At 36.1% G+C, this 15,690-nt stretch overlaps 1 protein-coding gene across 2 annotated transcripts; it reads right to left on the bottom strand.

Moving 5' to 3' along the window:
* Window positions 1–1,135: 1,135 nt before the first annotated feature.
* LOC114318495 (transcription factor bHLH162) lies at window positions 1,136–5,089 on the bottom strand. Of its 2 annotated transcripts, none has more exons than XM_028265400.2 (3): window positions 4,820–5,089; window positions 2,196–2,534; window positions 1,136–1,474 (listed from the first exon to the last, which is right to left on the bottom strand). In XM_028265400.2, exons 1-3 carry the CDS (start codon window positions 4,952–4,954, stop codon window positions 1,406–1,408), a joined length of 543 nt encoding a protein of 180 aa, XP_028121201.1. In that variant the 5' UTR covers window positions 4,955–5,089; the 3' UTR covers window positions 1,136–1,405. The 2 variants fall into 2 exon arrangements, with proteins under 2 accessions (XP_028121201.1, XP_028121202.1); XM_028265401.2 differs by having other exon boundaries at window positions 2,196–2,519; window positions 4,820–5,061.
* Window positions 5,090–15,690: the final 10,601 nt, after the last annotated feature.

The following is a 15,690-nucleotide window of genomic DNA, read 5'->3' as shown; positions in this document are numbered from 1 at the left end:
TTTTTATTTTATTTTTTACTTTGTCTTTTCATATTTTAAATTTTTCTCAATTTAAATCTAAATCTAATCTCTATTTAAAATTAGACAAAAAAATATCACATTAACTACAACATGATCTAAAAATATATTATTATATTGAAATTGGACTTGTGTCAGAGGTGTAAATTGTATATAATAAAATATTTTTTGTTACGTGGATATCAATATGTCATTTTCTATTTAATTGACAACACAATAACAAAATTCATTTCAAATTAATGTGATTATAATGATGTAAATATTCATTTCAATTACATGATCTGAATATTCACAACATGTAATTGACAACACAATGACAAAAATTCATTTCAAATTAACATGAATATAATGACAGTCAACATCTTGATGTATGAGAACTACTAAAATATAATGACAATCAACATTAAATATCAACGTTAATAAGGGACAGGAGAGATTCATGGTGTTTTGGTCTTCTTACCTCAAATAGGATCTAATGGAATAGTAAAAAAGAATATGAATTTGATAGAATAAAACTCTTAAAAATAAGACTTATCAAAAAAGTTCCCAACATAAAATGGGCTTAATATAATATGCCATTTATTTAACTTTCTCATTTGATTTTGTGTTACAACAATACTATATCTCCTTAATTTATCACCCTTAAATAACCTCTAATGATGTGATATTGAGATTAGATCTCATAGAACGAATATTTGATAAATCAAAATTTGATACTTGTCAAACACCTTATTAAAAATAATTTTTAGAGGTGATAAATTAGATGTCTCAAGATTTTTTTCGGATTAATGTTAATCACTTGGTAGCACCCCAAAAGAAAAAAGTCAAAAAAATGAATAGATTAAGAGGAAAGTCTTGATATTGAAACTCTCTACTTCTTTTTTCTTTTTCTTTTTTTCCATTGCAATGTAAATATTAAGTACAAGCTAACAATACAAAAGTTGAATAAAAATGCTACATAGTGCTCGTTTGACATACGAGTTTGGGTGGGATTGGAGTTATTTTAGTCACAAAAGATCAAATACGTTTTTTAATTCTATACTAAAAATTATCACATCTAAATCATAATTATTAAATTTTTTCTCTCGCAAAAGTTAAAATAGTCAAAAAATCCATCTTAAACAAGACCAAAAAGCTAACTCACATTCCAAACAAAGCTATAATACCTTGCGAGACAAAAAACAAAAAAAAGACTACAACCTAGTAGTAGATTTATGTATTTGCTGACTTGATACCTTGGGTTGACTCATTCTTCATAACCTAATGAAAACAAGCAATAAGGTGGGGAAATTTTAGGGATTTTCCATCCTTCAACTGGATCCACCACTTCATGCATGGTTCATTTACAGAAAATATTCTCCCCCCACCAAGAAAAGAAAAGAACAAATCAGCAAACCAATTCATGCAATCTCTGGCATACCCTTGAGGTCTCCACACCAACTCTAGTAACTTTCACCTGCCAAGTTCATCAAAATGAAAGCAACTTATATTAGTATACACATGGTCGTTAAAACCATATAATTCATACGATTTAATGCGAATTTGACTAAAAGAATTCAAATTATATTGATTTAGAAATTAACTGAATCGTGCAATTCACTATGATTCAATACAATTGAGTATTATATTTTGTTTTTATTTTGCATACTGCATGAAATGACATTTTTGAGGTCTATCAAGAAATATTAAAAAATTAATAAGTTATATTGATATTTATTAAATTTTAAACACTATATATATTTTGTACCTGTATTTGGGAGGAGAAGATTATTAATTTTGAGATTATAAGTTCAAGTCACGGGACAATCACTTTATGCACTATGTCAAATGTTATGTGTACACTTAATCTTTTCCCTCCCAAACATACATTAATGTGTATTAATTGGACTTTGTTTTATATATTTTGTATCTAAATATAAATATATAGAAAATTATATATTATATTATATAAAATAAAATAAAAAATGTGAATCTAAATCTTGGCAATTTTTAATGCAATTCACCATTCAATGCAATTCATGGTGTCACTATTTCAACAAACTGATTAACAATTTGATTCACAATTTGACAATAATAATTATGATGGTTGGTCACAACAAGAAAATACAATTTTGGCAATTTTTTGTGACGAAAAACAAAATCAAAATGGAAGTAAAGAAGAGGAATTGAGTAATCACCTGAGCATGGAGAGTGTGGAAAACCCTATCCCCCATAGTAGAAACGCTTGTACTCACTACCTCAGCACCTTCATCCTCAAGAACACTAATAACTTCATATAGCATGAAATTCTTCTCCAACCCACTTATCAAAACCACTTCTAAACTTGAACCTAAATCTTTCAATTCAACCACAGGTAGTCTGAGTCCAAACATCATCGTATCTTTGATATTCTTGTTGGTTTCATTAGTATTGGCCATCGCTAAGGTCCGCCTTGCCTTCAATTCCTCTATTCTCTCTTTCAATTGCTTGATATATTCGGCAGCTTGATCGAGTTGATCTTGCTGTGATAACATGTCCTGAAAAAAATTGTTATTTTGAGCCCAAATTTTTATTTTATTTTTTATTTGAAATGGTAACTAACTAGCATGGAAGTAGAAGAGAAAGAAAGAAAAATGACAATTTAGCGTAAGTTTTTAAAAACAATTTCAAATATATAAGTAATAAAATTTATGAATATTAATAATTAAAATCTTAAAATTTTCCAAAAATTTATAATTATTTAAGAAAACACCACTTGAATTGTAATTTTTCTGAGAAAGAATAACATATATTACCCAACTTAACAAACAGCCCCATTATATGTAGAATATCTTTTATTATAATTGCATAGTTTTCAGTATGGTATAGGGTTAATACATTAGGATCAAAAGAAGTGTAGTCATAAAAGTCAACTTTCATAGACTTGGTGCTCATGATCATGGTATATGAGGATTGTTATGGCATGGTGTTTCTTTTGCTTTTATTTATTTTTTCTCTTCTTTTTGTTGATTACGATGTTTTTTTTATTATTAATGAACAAAATATATTAGCCACGCAAAAACAAAATATAATTTCATGATCATGATCTATGCTGTACACTTGTCTCCCTAAAGATGGGCACACGTTACACAAGATTCTATATAGTATCATTTTCAAACATAGATTTTTGCCTAGAATAGTTAATATCACTGTATCTCAAACCTCTATCTACTTAGACGATGGGTCAAAATAATGAATTTTTAAATTAGATTCTTTCTCCAAATTCTCTATTATCTGGCTGTCTTGAATCTATATCTAGTTAGATGATGTTTCAAAATAATTAATTTTTAAATTAGGATTTGGCAAATCTATGTAGACGAGAAAATGGGGACAAAAAAATCTTGTACAATCGTTCTCGTATAAAAAGAAAAGATTAGTATGAGTTAACAAAATTACTAGCTCAAAATTGATTATTATATTTGATGAATTATGAATAAATAAAATTGAAGCATCCATGATAATTTGTTGTCCTTTTCTTGTCATATTATTGAAGCGCTAGGTGGAGTGCAGTCATTCGGAGAACCTCTGTTGATTAAAATGTGTGGCCTTGCATCATTTACAAATTTCTTTCTTTATAAAAAGTGAATTGAGATAGAAAAGTACACAATAAATTTTTTTCTTTCTTCATGTGTAGTTGGTAATAAAAGCATTGAAACTGAGACCCCGTTTGTTTTGGGAGATAGAATGGAAGGGATTGATAATGAGGGGATTGATAATGAGGGGATTGTTAGTGAGGGGATTGATAGTGAGGGGATTAATAATGAAGAATTGTTAAATTATTTTTATATAAAATAATAAAACAAATAAAAAAATATAAAAAATTAAACATTATATTTAAAAAAAATTCCCAATATATAAAAAATAAAAAAATTTCTAATCCCCTCACTATTTTCTAATATCATCTCTACCTCCTCCTTACCAATCCCCCTTCCAAGGGTATTAGCAATACCAAGGGACTAATAGTCCCGAGACTTTCTCTGCAAACAAACAGGGGCTTTAGTAATACCTTGGTATTACTAGTCCCAATACCCTCCCTCTAGCCCAAAACAAACGGGGCCTGAGTCTATTAGCCTTGATAATTGTGAATCCCATGCGTTTATTATTGAAAAAAATAAGAAAAGAAATAGAATTAGGTATTACCATTGCGGTGGTTTGAAATGTCCTAAATAAATATATTTTTTGATTTTTTATAAAAAGATGTGTAAAAAAACAAAGAGAAGATGTTGATTGATGTAATTTAAAAAAGATAAAAATATAAAAAGATAGACTTAACTGGGTTATACCAAACCACCATCTTAAATAGAACTATTTATTACTACTGACTTGTCATTCAAAACATACCATGAGTTAAATTTACAAAATTAACTCACTTATGAGTTATAATCCGAACTCTATGAACAAAGGTACTACATTTATGTCATGCTAGCTAATGACAATTCACCAGATTCTCGTTAAAATAAAAGAAAATATCTAAATATTTACATATTTTTTTTATATAAATTGACACTTATTATTTTAAAGTGACGAAGAGGAGATATTAAAATTAACGTTACGAACTAAGAACCTAGAAAAATTCAAAGGAAAATGATGATTTAAATTCATTTTAAATGTAAATTTTACTATAAAAAAAATTAAATTTAAAATTACACACGGTTTTACCTAATACTTTTTACGCTAAAAAAGTTCTTGTTTTGTAGCATTAAACTAGAGTTGACAACAGCTGGCTAGAGTAGAGAGATGACAGAGAGAGAGAGAGAGAGAGAGAGAGAGAGAGAGAGAGTACCTTGGAGGGTCTGAAATGATGGGGAGGGATGAGAGAAGTGAGCTTGAAACAAAGACCTTTCATATGTATTCTCCGATTCCTCTCCACCAACTTCCTATCAAGTTTTTCCGGTGAACTACTCTTACTCTTCTTCATTCTCTCTCTCTCTCTCTCTCTCTCTCTCTATAGCGCTTCAGCAATTGAAGGGGGAAGTGATGAGGAAAACAGACTTTCGTTTTTTGTTTAATGAGTTTGAAAGTTCTCAAGTGGGTGTTTATATAGAGAAATTCATGTATCTGTCTATATCAACGAACACGGCGTGGTGAGATAGAGAACGAATGAACGAATCAAAGAAAAGGTTAGAAATTAATTCAAGGGAAAGAAATAGGAATCCTCGGTTGTCAACTCTAGTGGGGTCCACGATAGGATATTAAAAACAAGAAGGTATGAAGAGCTCCTTGGGGATGGGAATGGGAACCCTACCTAGTCCCTTGTTTTGTCGAGTCTAATGGTGTGGGGTTTGGTCTAAGATAGCAACATAAAAACTGTTTCCACGAACCTAAAGCTAGACAACTCAACTACCCCATCCCGAGTAATCATTTTGGTGCGGTTTGGTAACACTTACGTTTTCAATTTTCTGTTTATATTTATAAAAATTTAAAAAACTCAAATAAAAACTTGTTTGATAAAATTTTTGATTTATAAATTAGTGGTATCAGTTTATAAATTTGGCCAAAAAATGAAAACAGAAAAAATGTGTTTCTGTTTTGAGTTTTGAGTTTTTTCTTTTTTTTACCACCCAACACTAGCCACCACCCGCCATCATTTTCCACCACCGTCTTCCGCCATCACCACCCACCCCCCACCATCACCTGCTACTACCACTCATCACCCACCTGCCACCACCACCCACCACCCGCTACCACCACCCACCACCCACCTGCCACCCACTTGCCACCACCACTACCCACTACCCACCCGCCACTATCATCCATCGCCGCTACCCGCCACCTACTTGCCACCACCACTTACCACCCACCTGCACCACCATCCACCACCACCCACTCGCCACCCACCTGCCACCACCAACCACCACTACCACCCACTTGCTACCATCTACCACTCGCTACCGTCACCCATCCACCCACCACCACCACCCGCTATCCGCTACCCACTTGCCATCACCACCCACCACCGCCACCACCACCACTACCACCCACTCGCTACCACCCGCCACCGTCACCGTCACCGTCACCGTCACCGTCACCCACCCACCCACCCACCACCATCACTACCCACCGCCTACCCGCCACCACTCACCACCACCCGCCATTCGCCACCCACCACCTGCCACCACCGCTACCACCACCACCACCCACTCGCTACCACCCGCCACCGTCACTCATCCACCTACCCACCACCGCCACCACCACCCGACATCCGCCACCCACCTGCCACCACCACCCACCAGTCGCCACCACCACCACCACCACCACCACCCACTACCCGTCACCCACCCACCCACCCACCACCACCACCACCACCCACTCGCCACCACCAGCTACCCACCACCCACCACCACCAGCTACCCACCACCCACCGTCACCACTTTCCACCACCGTCTTTCGCAGCCACTTGTCACCACTTGCCATTTCTAACTCTTTTTTATACTTTTAAATTTTTTTAAACATTTTGTTAATTACCAAACGCGTTTGTATTTTGTGTTTTTCTAAAAATAAACAAAAAATAAACAAAAACCAGTTTATAAAATTTTTGTAAATATAAACTGAAAACGTAAACGTTACCAAACATACCCTTTGTATTTCCTTTCCCCTCTTTCTTTTAGTATTATATTTTTAAGGATCAACATCTCTAGGAATTAACTCAGGCGTGGGTGGCCTTGTGGCAAGAATATGGAGATTAATAAGTCTTTGCGGCAAGAATATGGAGATTAAGTCCTTAGGTTATGAGTTTAAATTTTTTTTGGGTTAATTTTTTGGGCATAACATAGTTGGTTAAGAAGTTAGATTTCAAGTTGTCTAACTAGCACTTTGTGTGGGTTCAATGCTCCTCGCTGTGCAAGTCTTGACTTAAGCGGAGTTTGTCTTGGGAGGTCGGGACAAGTTCCCAGGTTATAGTCTCCTCGCTTGGAACGGCTAACAGGACACCTTGGTGATCTCTACAAAGGGACGCTGCCTTGGACCTGCGGGAGAGTAAGAAGGATTTTCCTGTAATAAAAAAAATATCTATAGGAATTCTGAAAACTATAAATTTCTCAAAATCCAATAATTAAAGATCAAGATTTGTTCATGATGCGGCTCATAATAACAATTTTGAATATACAGGATCAAGATTAAGTCATTTTTTTATTTATTTTATGGGTTAATAACCTTTTTGTTTAAGGAGTGTACTGGTAAGTTGATTCGAACATTTAATTATTAAAATAATAATAAAAAAAACAAAAGTGCTACCATGATTTTTATTTTAATAATTTAATTTTTTTAATATTTTAAATCTCTTTTTATAGATTATTCATAAATAATAGAGCGTAATCAAAAGCTCAATTATGACCCAACTTTGAGATATGTGGTATGACTCACTCAATTTGTTATGCCAATTCCGAGACTACTTATCCAATAAGAGTCGTATGTTTTATTTTTCACTCTCCGGTTTCAAGGTTTAAGATCAATAATTGTTTGATATGTTGAATGAAAAATTATTATTTTGTACTTGAGAATTAATAGAGCGTAATAAAAAATTCACTTTTTTCTTACGTGAAACTCATGTTGTGTCCGGATTATTTTTTAAAAAATTTCTAATGAAATTCATGATCTAAATATAATTTTATTGATTTATTTATTTATTTTTGTGCAACAAGGGCACGTAATACCGAAATAAATTAAAAATGAAACACACGTGCACATGCTTACAAATCTTATATTGGGCAAGGCTTACAAATATATGAATATTTTGTGCCTCATTGCATGATTAATTTTGAGTTGGATTGATGCTTTTTTTTCTTTTTCATTTTTTTTTATAGGGAGTTAGATAATGGTCGGGATTTGTTTTTTTGGTGACTTATTTTTATTTTTAATGAACTTTAAAAAAAAATCAAAAAACTCTAGATTTTTAAATTCTAGACATCCAAAAAAATTAAAATTTTAAAAAAAGTTCAGAAAAGACTTCAAAAAAAAGTTTTAAAAAATTTTAACTTTTTAGATTCATCTATACAAGATGGATTAAAAAATTAAAAAAATTAAGAAGTTAGTATTTTTTTTCTTTATTGGTAGATTTTTGCATTGATTAATGTATCTGCAATGTTTTTGAGGTTGATAAATCCAAGGAACGTCCAGCATGGCGGCCAAGTTATTACCAAGTTGGCACTCTTGACTTTTTGATGCATCCACGCTTTCACCGGCCACTTTATACACATACTAATATGGGCAATGGGCAATGGGCATGTATCTTCTCTCTCTCTCTCTCTTTCTCAAAGTATCTCTCTCTCTCCTACACACACTAACATACATATTTTGTTTTTGAATCAATTTCAATGATTTAAATCGATCATTTTTTAAAATTTATTGAGTAGAGTATTTATAGAAAAATTAAGATGGATATTAATAGTTATATATTTGAATCAAATTTATATTATAAAAAATAAATAATTATATTCAAACATATAATTATAGATATCTAATTATTTTAATTTTTTATATGAATATTTTAACCAATAAATCTTTAAAATAAACAATTTAAACCACTAAAATTAATTTTAAAATAAACTTGCTGTCAAGTTGAAATGACAATTTAAAAAGAAGCCAAATCTTTTCCTAATTTGGCAGTATATGTTTCGATTTTGACCTTCCTTGTTCTGGCCATTACCGTAGATCAAAGGCCACAGCATATTAAAATTCAAAAGATAAAAACAATATATTATCAAACCATGAAATTTGACAAATTTGAAGTCAATATTCCTTCAAATAGAGAATTACATATAATTCAATTTTCATTGAAATTGCAAAGTACAAAGTTTACCCGTCTTTTAAAAGATAATGCAAATGTAAAAAAATTAAAAAGAAACCATAATTTCAAAAAAAAAAAAAAGAAGTCAAATCATTGATAAACTTTAAAATTTTAATCATTAAATTCTTTTTTTTTATTTTTATGAATTAGTAATTATTTTGTACAAAAACAACGAAATTACTTTAAAAAATGAATTCTTTATATTTTTTTTTCTTTATATTTTCAAGTTATACTTATTTACTTATTTACTTTTTCCAAATTCCTTGTTATTCCAAATGATTTTAAAAAATCAAAAAGTCATCCCAAACATATTAATTTTTTTTACATCATATTTTAATCTAAAAATCAAAAAGTTATTAAAAAAACATATTCCCAAACGAGGCTTTAGCCTATTGACATGTGATTGTCAATCCGTGAACCGGACCCACTAGCACATCTAAGCCAAGCCCATTAAGCAACCCATCAACCGAACCAGATGTAGACCTTACCCTAGAACTTATAACAATGTAAAAATTTAAAAGTACGTAGAAGATGATGAACATCTAAAATATATTACACTTTAAATGGATTCGAAATTGACTTATTCAAAACTGGTTTATCCATTTTGCCTTTTATATTAGACAAAATTGGTTTAGATGCAATTTTTCATGTTTTCTTTTTTCAATCGGTAAAAAATTATTTATAAATTAATACAACATGAATTATATTAAATTGGACAATCATAACCCAATAACACATATCCTAAAGCCTAATAATCATCACAAGATAAAGTTCATAATGAAATAAATTACTTATATAAAAAGAATCATCATAATAAGAAGAAAATAAATTTTTGTAATTAACAATAAATATTTGCCTTCTCGATTAAAAGTATACAAAAAGACCAATCGAGCTACCCAACGTAATTGCCAACATCAAATGTATTTTATTATACAAATACCATGTTCATGAAGAAGAAGAAGAAAAGCACAAATAAAAATAAAAAAGTTGAAAATCTTGATAGTTTTAATGTCTCAATCACATATGTGTGACAAACCTAGGTTGATTTTTATTTATTTTTTTGGTTCAACGGTAAAAGGTATTCGGGTCAATTTACGTGCACTTTGACTAATCTCCATCCTAATCCTGTCAGAGGCTGGCCATCCACACCGAGATTATGAAATTCACAAAAAATTTCTTTCTTGTAGCTTGGCCCTAAAAGTTGAACCTTAAATAATTATGTAAAGAGTATACCCACGAACCATTCAGAAAAACCCTCAAGGTTAACCTTGGTTGATTTCCTTGGTTGATTTTAGTTCATGGGTTGTGCTAGGTCATGTGTGCACCTCAAGCGGTAGTCTATGTATTTTTATATTTAAATCAATGAAAATTGACTCTTTCTATACCATTGTCCTCTATGCTTGTGTAGATTTTATTCTCTATACTTCAGCTTCGTTTGGTTTTTGATTTTTGGCTTAAAAAGCATACAAATATAAAATTAGCTACATAAACTAATAAAATAAAATATTACATTCACCATAATCATGATACTTTTTTCTCTCATAAAAGTTGAAAAAGCCAAAAAAGCCAAACCAAACGAGACTAAAAAAATCAGGCTAAAAAATCTCAATACAAAAAAGTCAACTAAAAAAGTTAATGCCAAACGAAGATTTCATATCATTATCTTTCATTAGACATACATCACTAAATATATAAACAAATTACATTATGGATGACAATTATGAGTTTAAATGTAAACTGTGGGGATATATTTTCTGAATACCAACACGTGGCATGGTGACGCCGACGTGTCAGCCGAGGTGCCACGTGCCCTGGTAGTTAAGCCGAGGTAATCTCGGAGAAGCCGAGGTCATCTCCGAAGATATCGGAATCCGAGATAAGGGGTAAGAGTCCTAAGGCAAAGAGGGGACTTAACCAAGATAAGGATAAAGCTCTTAGGGAGTTTATCTTTATCTCTTAAAGAGTCCAGAGTAAACAGTAAATTGGAGTTCATAGAAGTCATACTTCTAATGGGACTTGAATTGAGTATATTATAAAAGAGAGGCACCCTCGTGGGTCTAAGGTATGTAATTTATGTTTTGAGTATTCAGTTTAGCACTTGATTATCTTTGAGAGATATACTGACTTGATCGTCGGAGTGCCCCCGGGTGGAAGAACCACCGCCGGAGCTTTTCCTTTCTGTTACAGGTTGCTAAAGCCATCTATTCTACCTGTGCTCTCCAGCAGATCACTAAACGGGCAGTGTGGTCAGATTTTCACCCACACAATTTGGCGCCGTCTGTGGGAACGAAGGAAGAATAGATGACCAGTAACGGACAGCAGGAAAATATTGGGGATGACGCCCCCGCTGAGAGTGGCAGACCAATTGACCTTGACATTGGAGGAGACAACCACAATGCAGAAGCCCGTGACCAGGGTCACAGAGAGAACGACGTCATCCCAGAAGGCGACACGTCAAAAAGAACAAACCAAGGAAAGTACTACAATGAAAATAACCTCCAGGTATGGAGGGACAGGTGCCTACGGAGGGATGAGGAAGTGAAAGAACTAGCAAACAAGTTGGCGGACCTTCAGTCAGTCGTCAACTTCATGATGCAGAATAATGTTATGCAGCCACCATACCCGCTGCAAGATACGCCGATGCCGGCGAACAATACTCAGAAGGGTGGAAGAAAAACAATCCCCGAGGTCCCTCAGCATACCAGGAGCGGAAGGCATTCTCACCGGCCTTCCAGGGAAGTCGGACGGGAAAAGCCGAGGCAAGAAGAGTCCCAAAGGACACACCACATGAAGAATCCAGACCCCAAAGAACATCGACATGTTCAGGGGCAAGTACTCCATTTTGACACAACCCATGAAGGAAGATCCAAACGGACCCACCACGAGGCCGAAAGCAGTGTACCAAAAAGACTAAAATCCAAAGACAGCCGAGCTTCAGGGAGGAGCAAAGAAGACTTAAGGGACTACCACAAGAGGAGGCAGCAGAATGCAGAAGCCGAGGTAAACTCCCCAGTAAAACCGAAGACGACAGCCTTCTCGGTGGAACTGGACAAATTCGAACCGCCCAAAAGATTCAGTATGCCGAGGTTTCAAATCTATGATGGTAAGTCAGATCCAAACTTTCATGTTGGGCTATACCTGAATTCAATGGCGTTATATAGCGGGAACGAGCCGTTGCTCTGCAAAGTATTCCTCTCATCCTTTGGGGAAATTGCATCTGATTGGTTCCATAAGTTACCAAAAGGAAGCATAAAGACATGGGAAGGCTTGGCCGAGATGTTTGTGGCCAGATTCGTGACCAACAAGCTGCAACCCCTGAGGGTTGATGCTTTGATGGCTCTACGAATCACCAAGGAAGAAGGCCTCAGGGCCTATGCGAAGAGGTACTACGAGGTGTTCAACCGAATACTCGAATGCAACCAGGAAGTAGCAGTCGTGTCCTTTAAGAATGGCCTGAAAGATGACTGCCCACTACGGAAGTCTTTGGCAAAAACATTGCCAAAAAGCATGGAAGAACTCATGGCAAGAATTGAGAAATACGCCAGGGCCGAAGAAGATACATCGGGAAACAAAGAGGTGAAACAAGAAAAGGGAAACGGCTCGCCAAAGCGAGGCCGAGTCAACAATGGGCCGACCAAACAAGAAATAGAATTAAGAAATAAATAGGCGGTAACCACGATATTCCGGATCCCAATCCATAAAATCTTAGATCGGATTCGAAATCAACCTTATTTCAGGGCTCCGGCAAGAGCACCGGGGGAATTCATGGGAAGGAATGTTGGTAGACGTTGTGCCTACCACAATGAAGAAGGGCATCCAACTCAAGGTTGCAGAGCCTTAAAAGCACACTTGGAGGACCTGGTGAGACAAGGCCTTCTGAGGGACCTGGTCGATGAAGCCAGAACAAGGGAAGAGCAGGCAAGGTTGCCTCAAACACCAGCAGCACCCCCTCCCCCAGCACAGCTACCACAAGCAGGAGAACCGAGGGTGGTTAATGTGATCCACTCAAGGGTCAACGAAAACGAAGTCAGAGGAGAAACCCAGAGGGTAAGACATTTACAGCATATCTACCAAGTCGGGGAAAAGAGACATCGGCCAGAAGAATGCCAAGGGCCAATGATAGCCTTTACTGAAGCCGACCTAGAACTGGTCCAACATCCGCATAATGATGCCTTGGTAGTATCCCTCCAGGTTGGGGAGTGCCAAGTAAAACGCATCCTAATAGATCAAGGCAGCTCCTGTGACATCATGTATGTCAGATGTTACAAAGAGCTAGGCCTTCACCCCGATGACCTAGAACAATCAAGCGGCCCGATGGTCGGCTTTAATGGAACACCGACATGGCCACTGGGTGCAACAAGCTTAGAAGTACAAGCCGGCACTAAGAAGATCAGGACGGAATTCCTGGTAATTGACACACCCTCACCATACAACATCATCTTGGGAAGGTCGTGGTTGCATGCAATGGGGGCAGTTCCCTCGACGTTACATCAACTACTCCGGTTCCCAACAGAGCATGGGATTGAAGAAGTCAGAGGGGATCAACTACAAGCCAAAAATTGCTCCATGGCAGCAATAAAGTCCACCTGTAGTATACGGGAGCCAAAGAAAAGCTCAGACCATGCAGCATCTACATCGGCGATTCATTCAGACTATTCGTCGATGGAAGTTCAAACCGCCAGGGAGCAGGAGCAGGAGTACTGCTGATATCTCCAGATGGAGAAATTGTAGAACAATCCATCCGTCTGGGGTTCAAAACCTCCAATAATAAAGCAGAATATGAAGCATTAATTGCAGGGCTAAAGCTAGCAGCAGCAGCAGAGGCAGACGAGGTAATTGTTTTTTGTGATTCACAACTGATTGTTAACCAGTCAACAGGAGAATTTGCAGCCAGAGACGAAAGAATGTCGGCATATGCAAAGGAAGTCATCCGACTGGCAGCCCTATTCCAGAACTGAAGATTACTCCAAGTTAGCCGAGATGACAACACCCACGCCGACGCGTTAGCCAACCTGGCCAGCTCAATTCAAACTGGAAAAACAAGGACAATTATGATCGACTACATGTCGGCCCCGAGCATAGATAAACAGAGCACCGAACAAGAAGCAATGTGCGTGGGCTTTGGACCAAGCTGAATGGATGCAATCATTAAAAGAGGGGAAGCTGCTAGAAGACCATAAAGAAGCACATAAAATAAGGCTGAAATCGGCGAGATTCAGTCTAACAGCGGAAGGTCATCTCTACATGAGGTCGTTCACTGGACCACTTTTAAGGTGCGTACACCCTTTGCAGGTTGAAGATTTTCTCTACGAGATTCATGAAGGAATCTGTGGAAGCCATGCTGGGGGCAGATCGTTAGCCCACAGGGCCATTACCCAGGGGTATTGGTGGCCCTACATGCAAAAGGATGCCGAAGCCTATGTAAAGAAGTGTGAACAATGTCAAAAGTTTGCACCTCTGATACATCAGCCAGCTGCCGACCTAAACCCAGTATCCAGCCCTTGGCCGTTTGCCCAATGGGGCATGGATCTGGTTGGACAACTTCCCCAGGCAACTGGGCAGAGAAAATACTTGCTGGTAGCAACAGACTACTTTACAAAATGGATAGAGGCAGAACCTCTTGCCAAAATCCGAGATGTGGACGTCAAGAATTTTATATGGAAAAACATTATCACAAGATTTGGGATTCCAAGAGCATTAGTTGCCGACAACGGAACACAGTTCGACAGCAAACTTATCAAAAACTTTTGTGCAAAATTCAAGATCAAGAATTATTTCTCAACACCAAGTTTTCCTCAAAGCAATGGGCAAGCAGAGGCATCCAACAAAGTAATCCTGGATGGAATAAAGAAGAGGCTCCAAGCAGCAAAAGGAAAGTGGGTGGACGAGTTGCCCAACGTACTTTGGGCATATCGGACTACGCCGAGAAGATCAACAGGAGAATCCCCCTTTGCCATGGCCTATGGCACAGAAACTGTCATCTCATTAGAGATTGGCATCCCAGGGATCAGAACCCAAGGAGTAGAGAATGGCACCAATGACATACTCTTAGCCCGAGACCTGAATTTATTGGAAGAACGAAGAGAGAAAGCTGCAATTCAGCTCGCAGTATACCAGCAACAGCTTGCCAGAGCTTACAACAAGAAGGTTAATCCAAGAGATTTTCAAGTTGGCGACCTAGTCCTAAGAAAAGTCGTCGGGAACAAGAAGGATCCCAGGGAGGGCAAGCTTGGCCCAAACTGGGAAGGACCCTACAGAATTACTTCAGTATTAGGCAATGGAGCATATCGGCTTGAGGACAATGAGGGCAAAGCATTGCCCAGACCTTGGAATACTTGTAATTTGAAATTTTTCTATCATTAGATAAACATCATTGTTTGGCCGATATCATCAATAAAGTCTTTTCAGGATCTTTCAACATATATGATTGATAAAGTTATGCATGGATGTTTATTGAAGACATATCAAACTCAGGCAAAGTTAAGCTGAGATTATTCCTTAATTCACTTGTTGAAATTTGTAGCAATTTACAAGTTGGAATTAAGCTGATTCCTTATCTTCACTTGTTGAAATTTGTAGCAATTTACAAGTTGAAGTTAAGCCGAGATTATTCCTTAATTCACTTGTTGAAATTTGTAGCAATTTACAAGTTGGAATTAAGCTGATTCCTTATCTTCACTTGTTGAAATTTGTAGCAATTTACAAGTTGAAGTTAAGCCGATGTTATTCCTTAATTCACTTGTTGAAATTTGTAGCAATTTACAAGTTGGAATTAAGCTGATTCCTTATCTTCACTTGTTGAAATTTGTAGCAATTTACAAGTTGAAGTTAAGCCAATGTTATTCCTTAATTCACTTGTTGAAATTTGT

The sequence above is a fragment of the Camellia sinensis genome, chromosome 4, assembly GCF_055761805.1.
Source record: "Camellia sinensis isolate YWXY chromosome 4, ASM5576180v1, whole genome shotgun sequence".
Lineage (NCBI taxonomy): Eukaryota > Viridiplantae > Streptophyta > Magnoliopsida > Ericales > Theaceae > Camellia > Camellia sinensis.
Note: the sequence above shows the minus strand (reverse complement) of the source record. Positions and strands in the feature narration are given on the sequence as shown.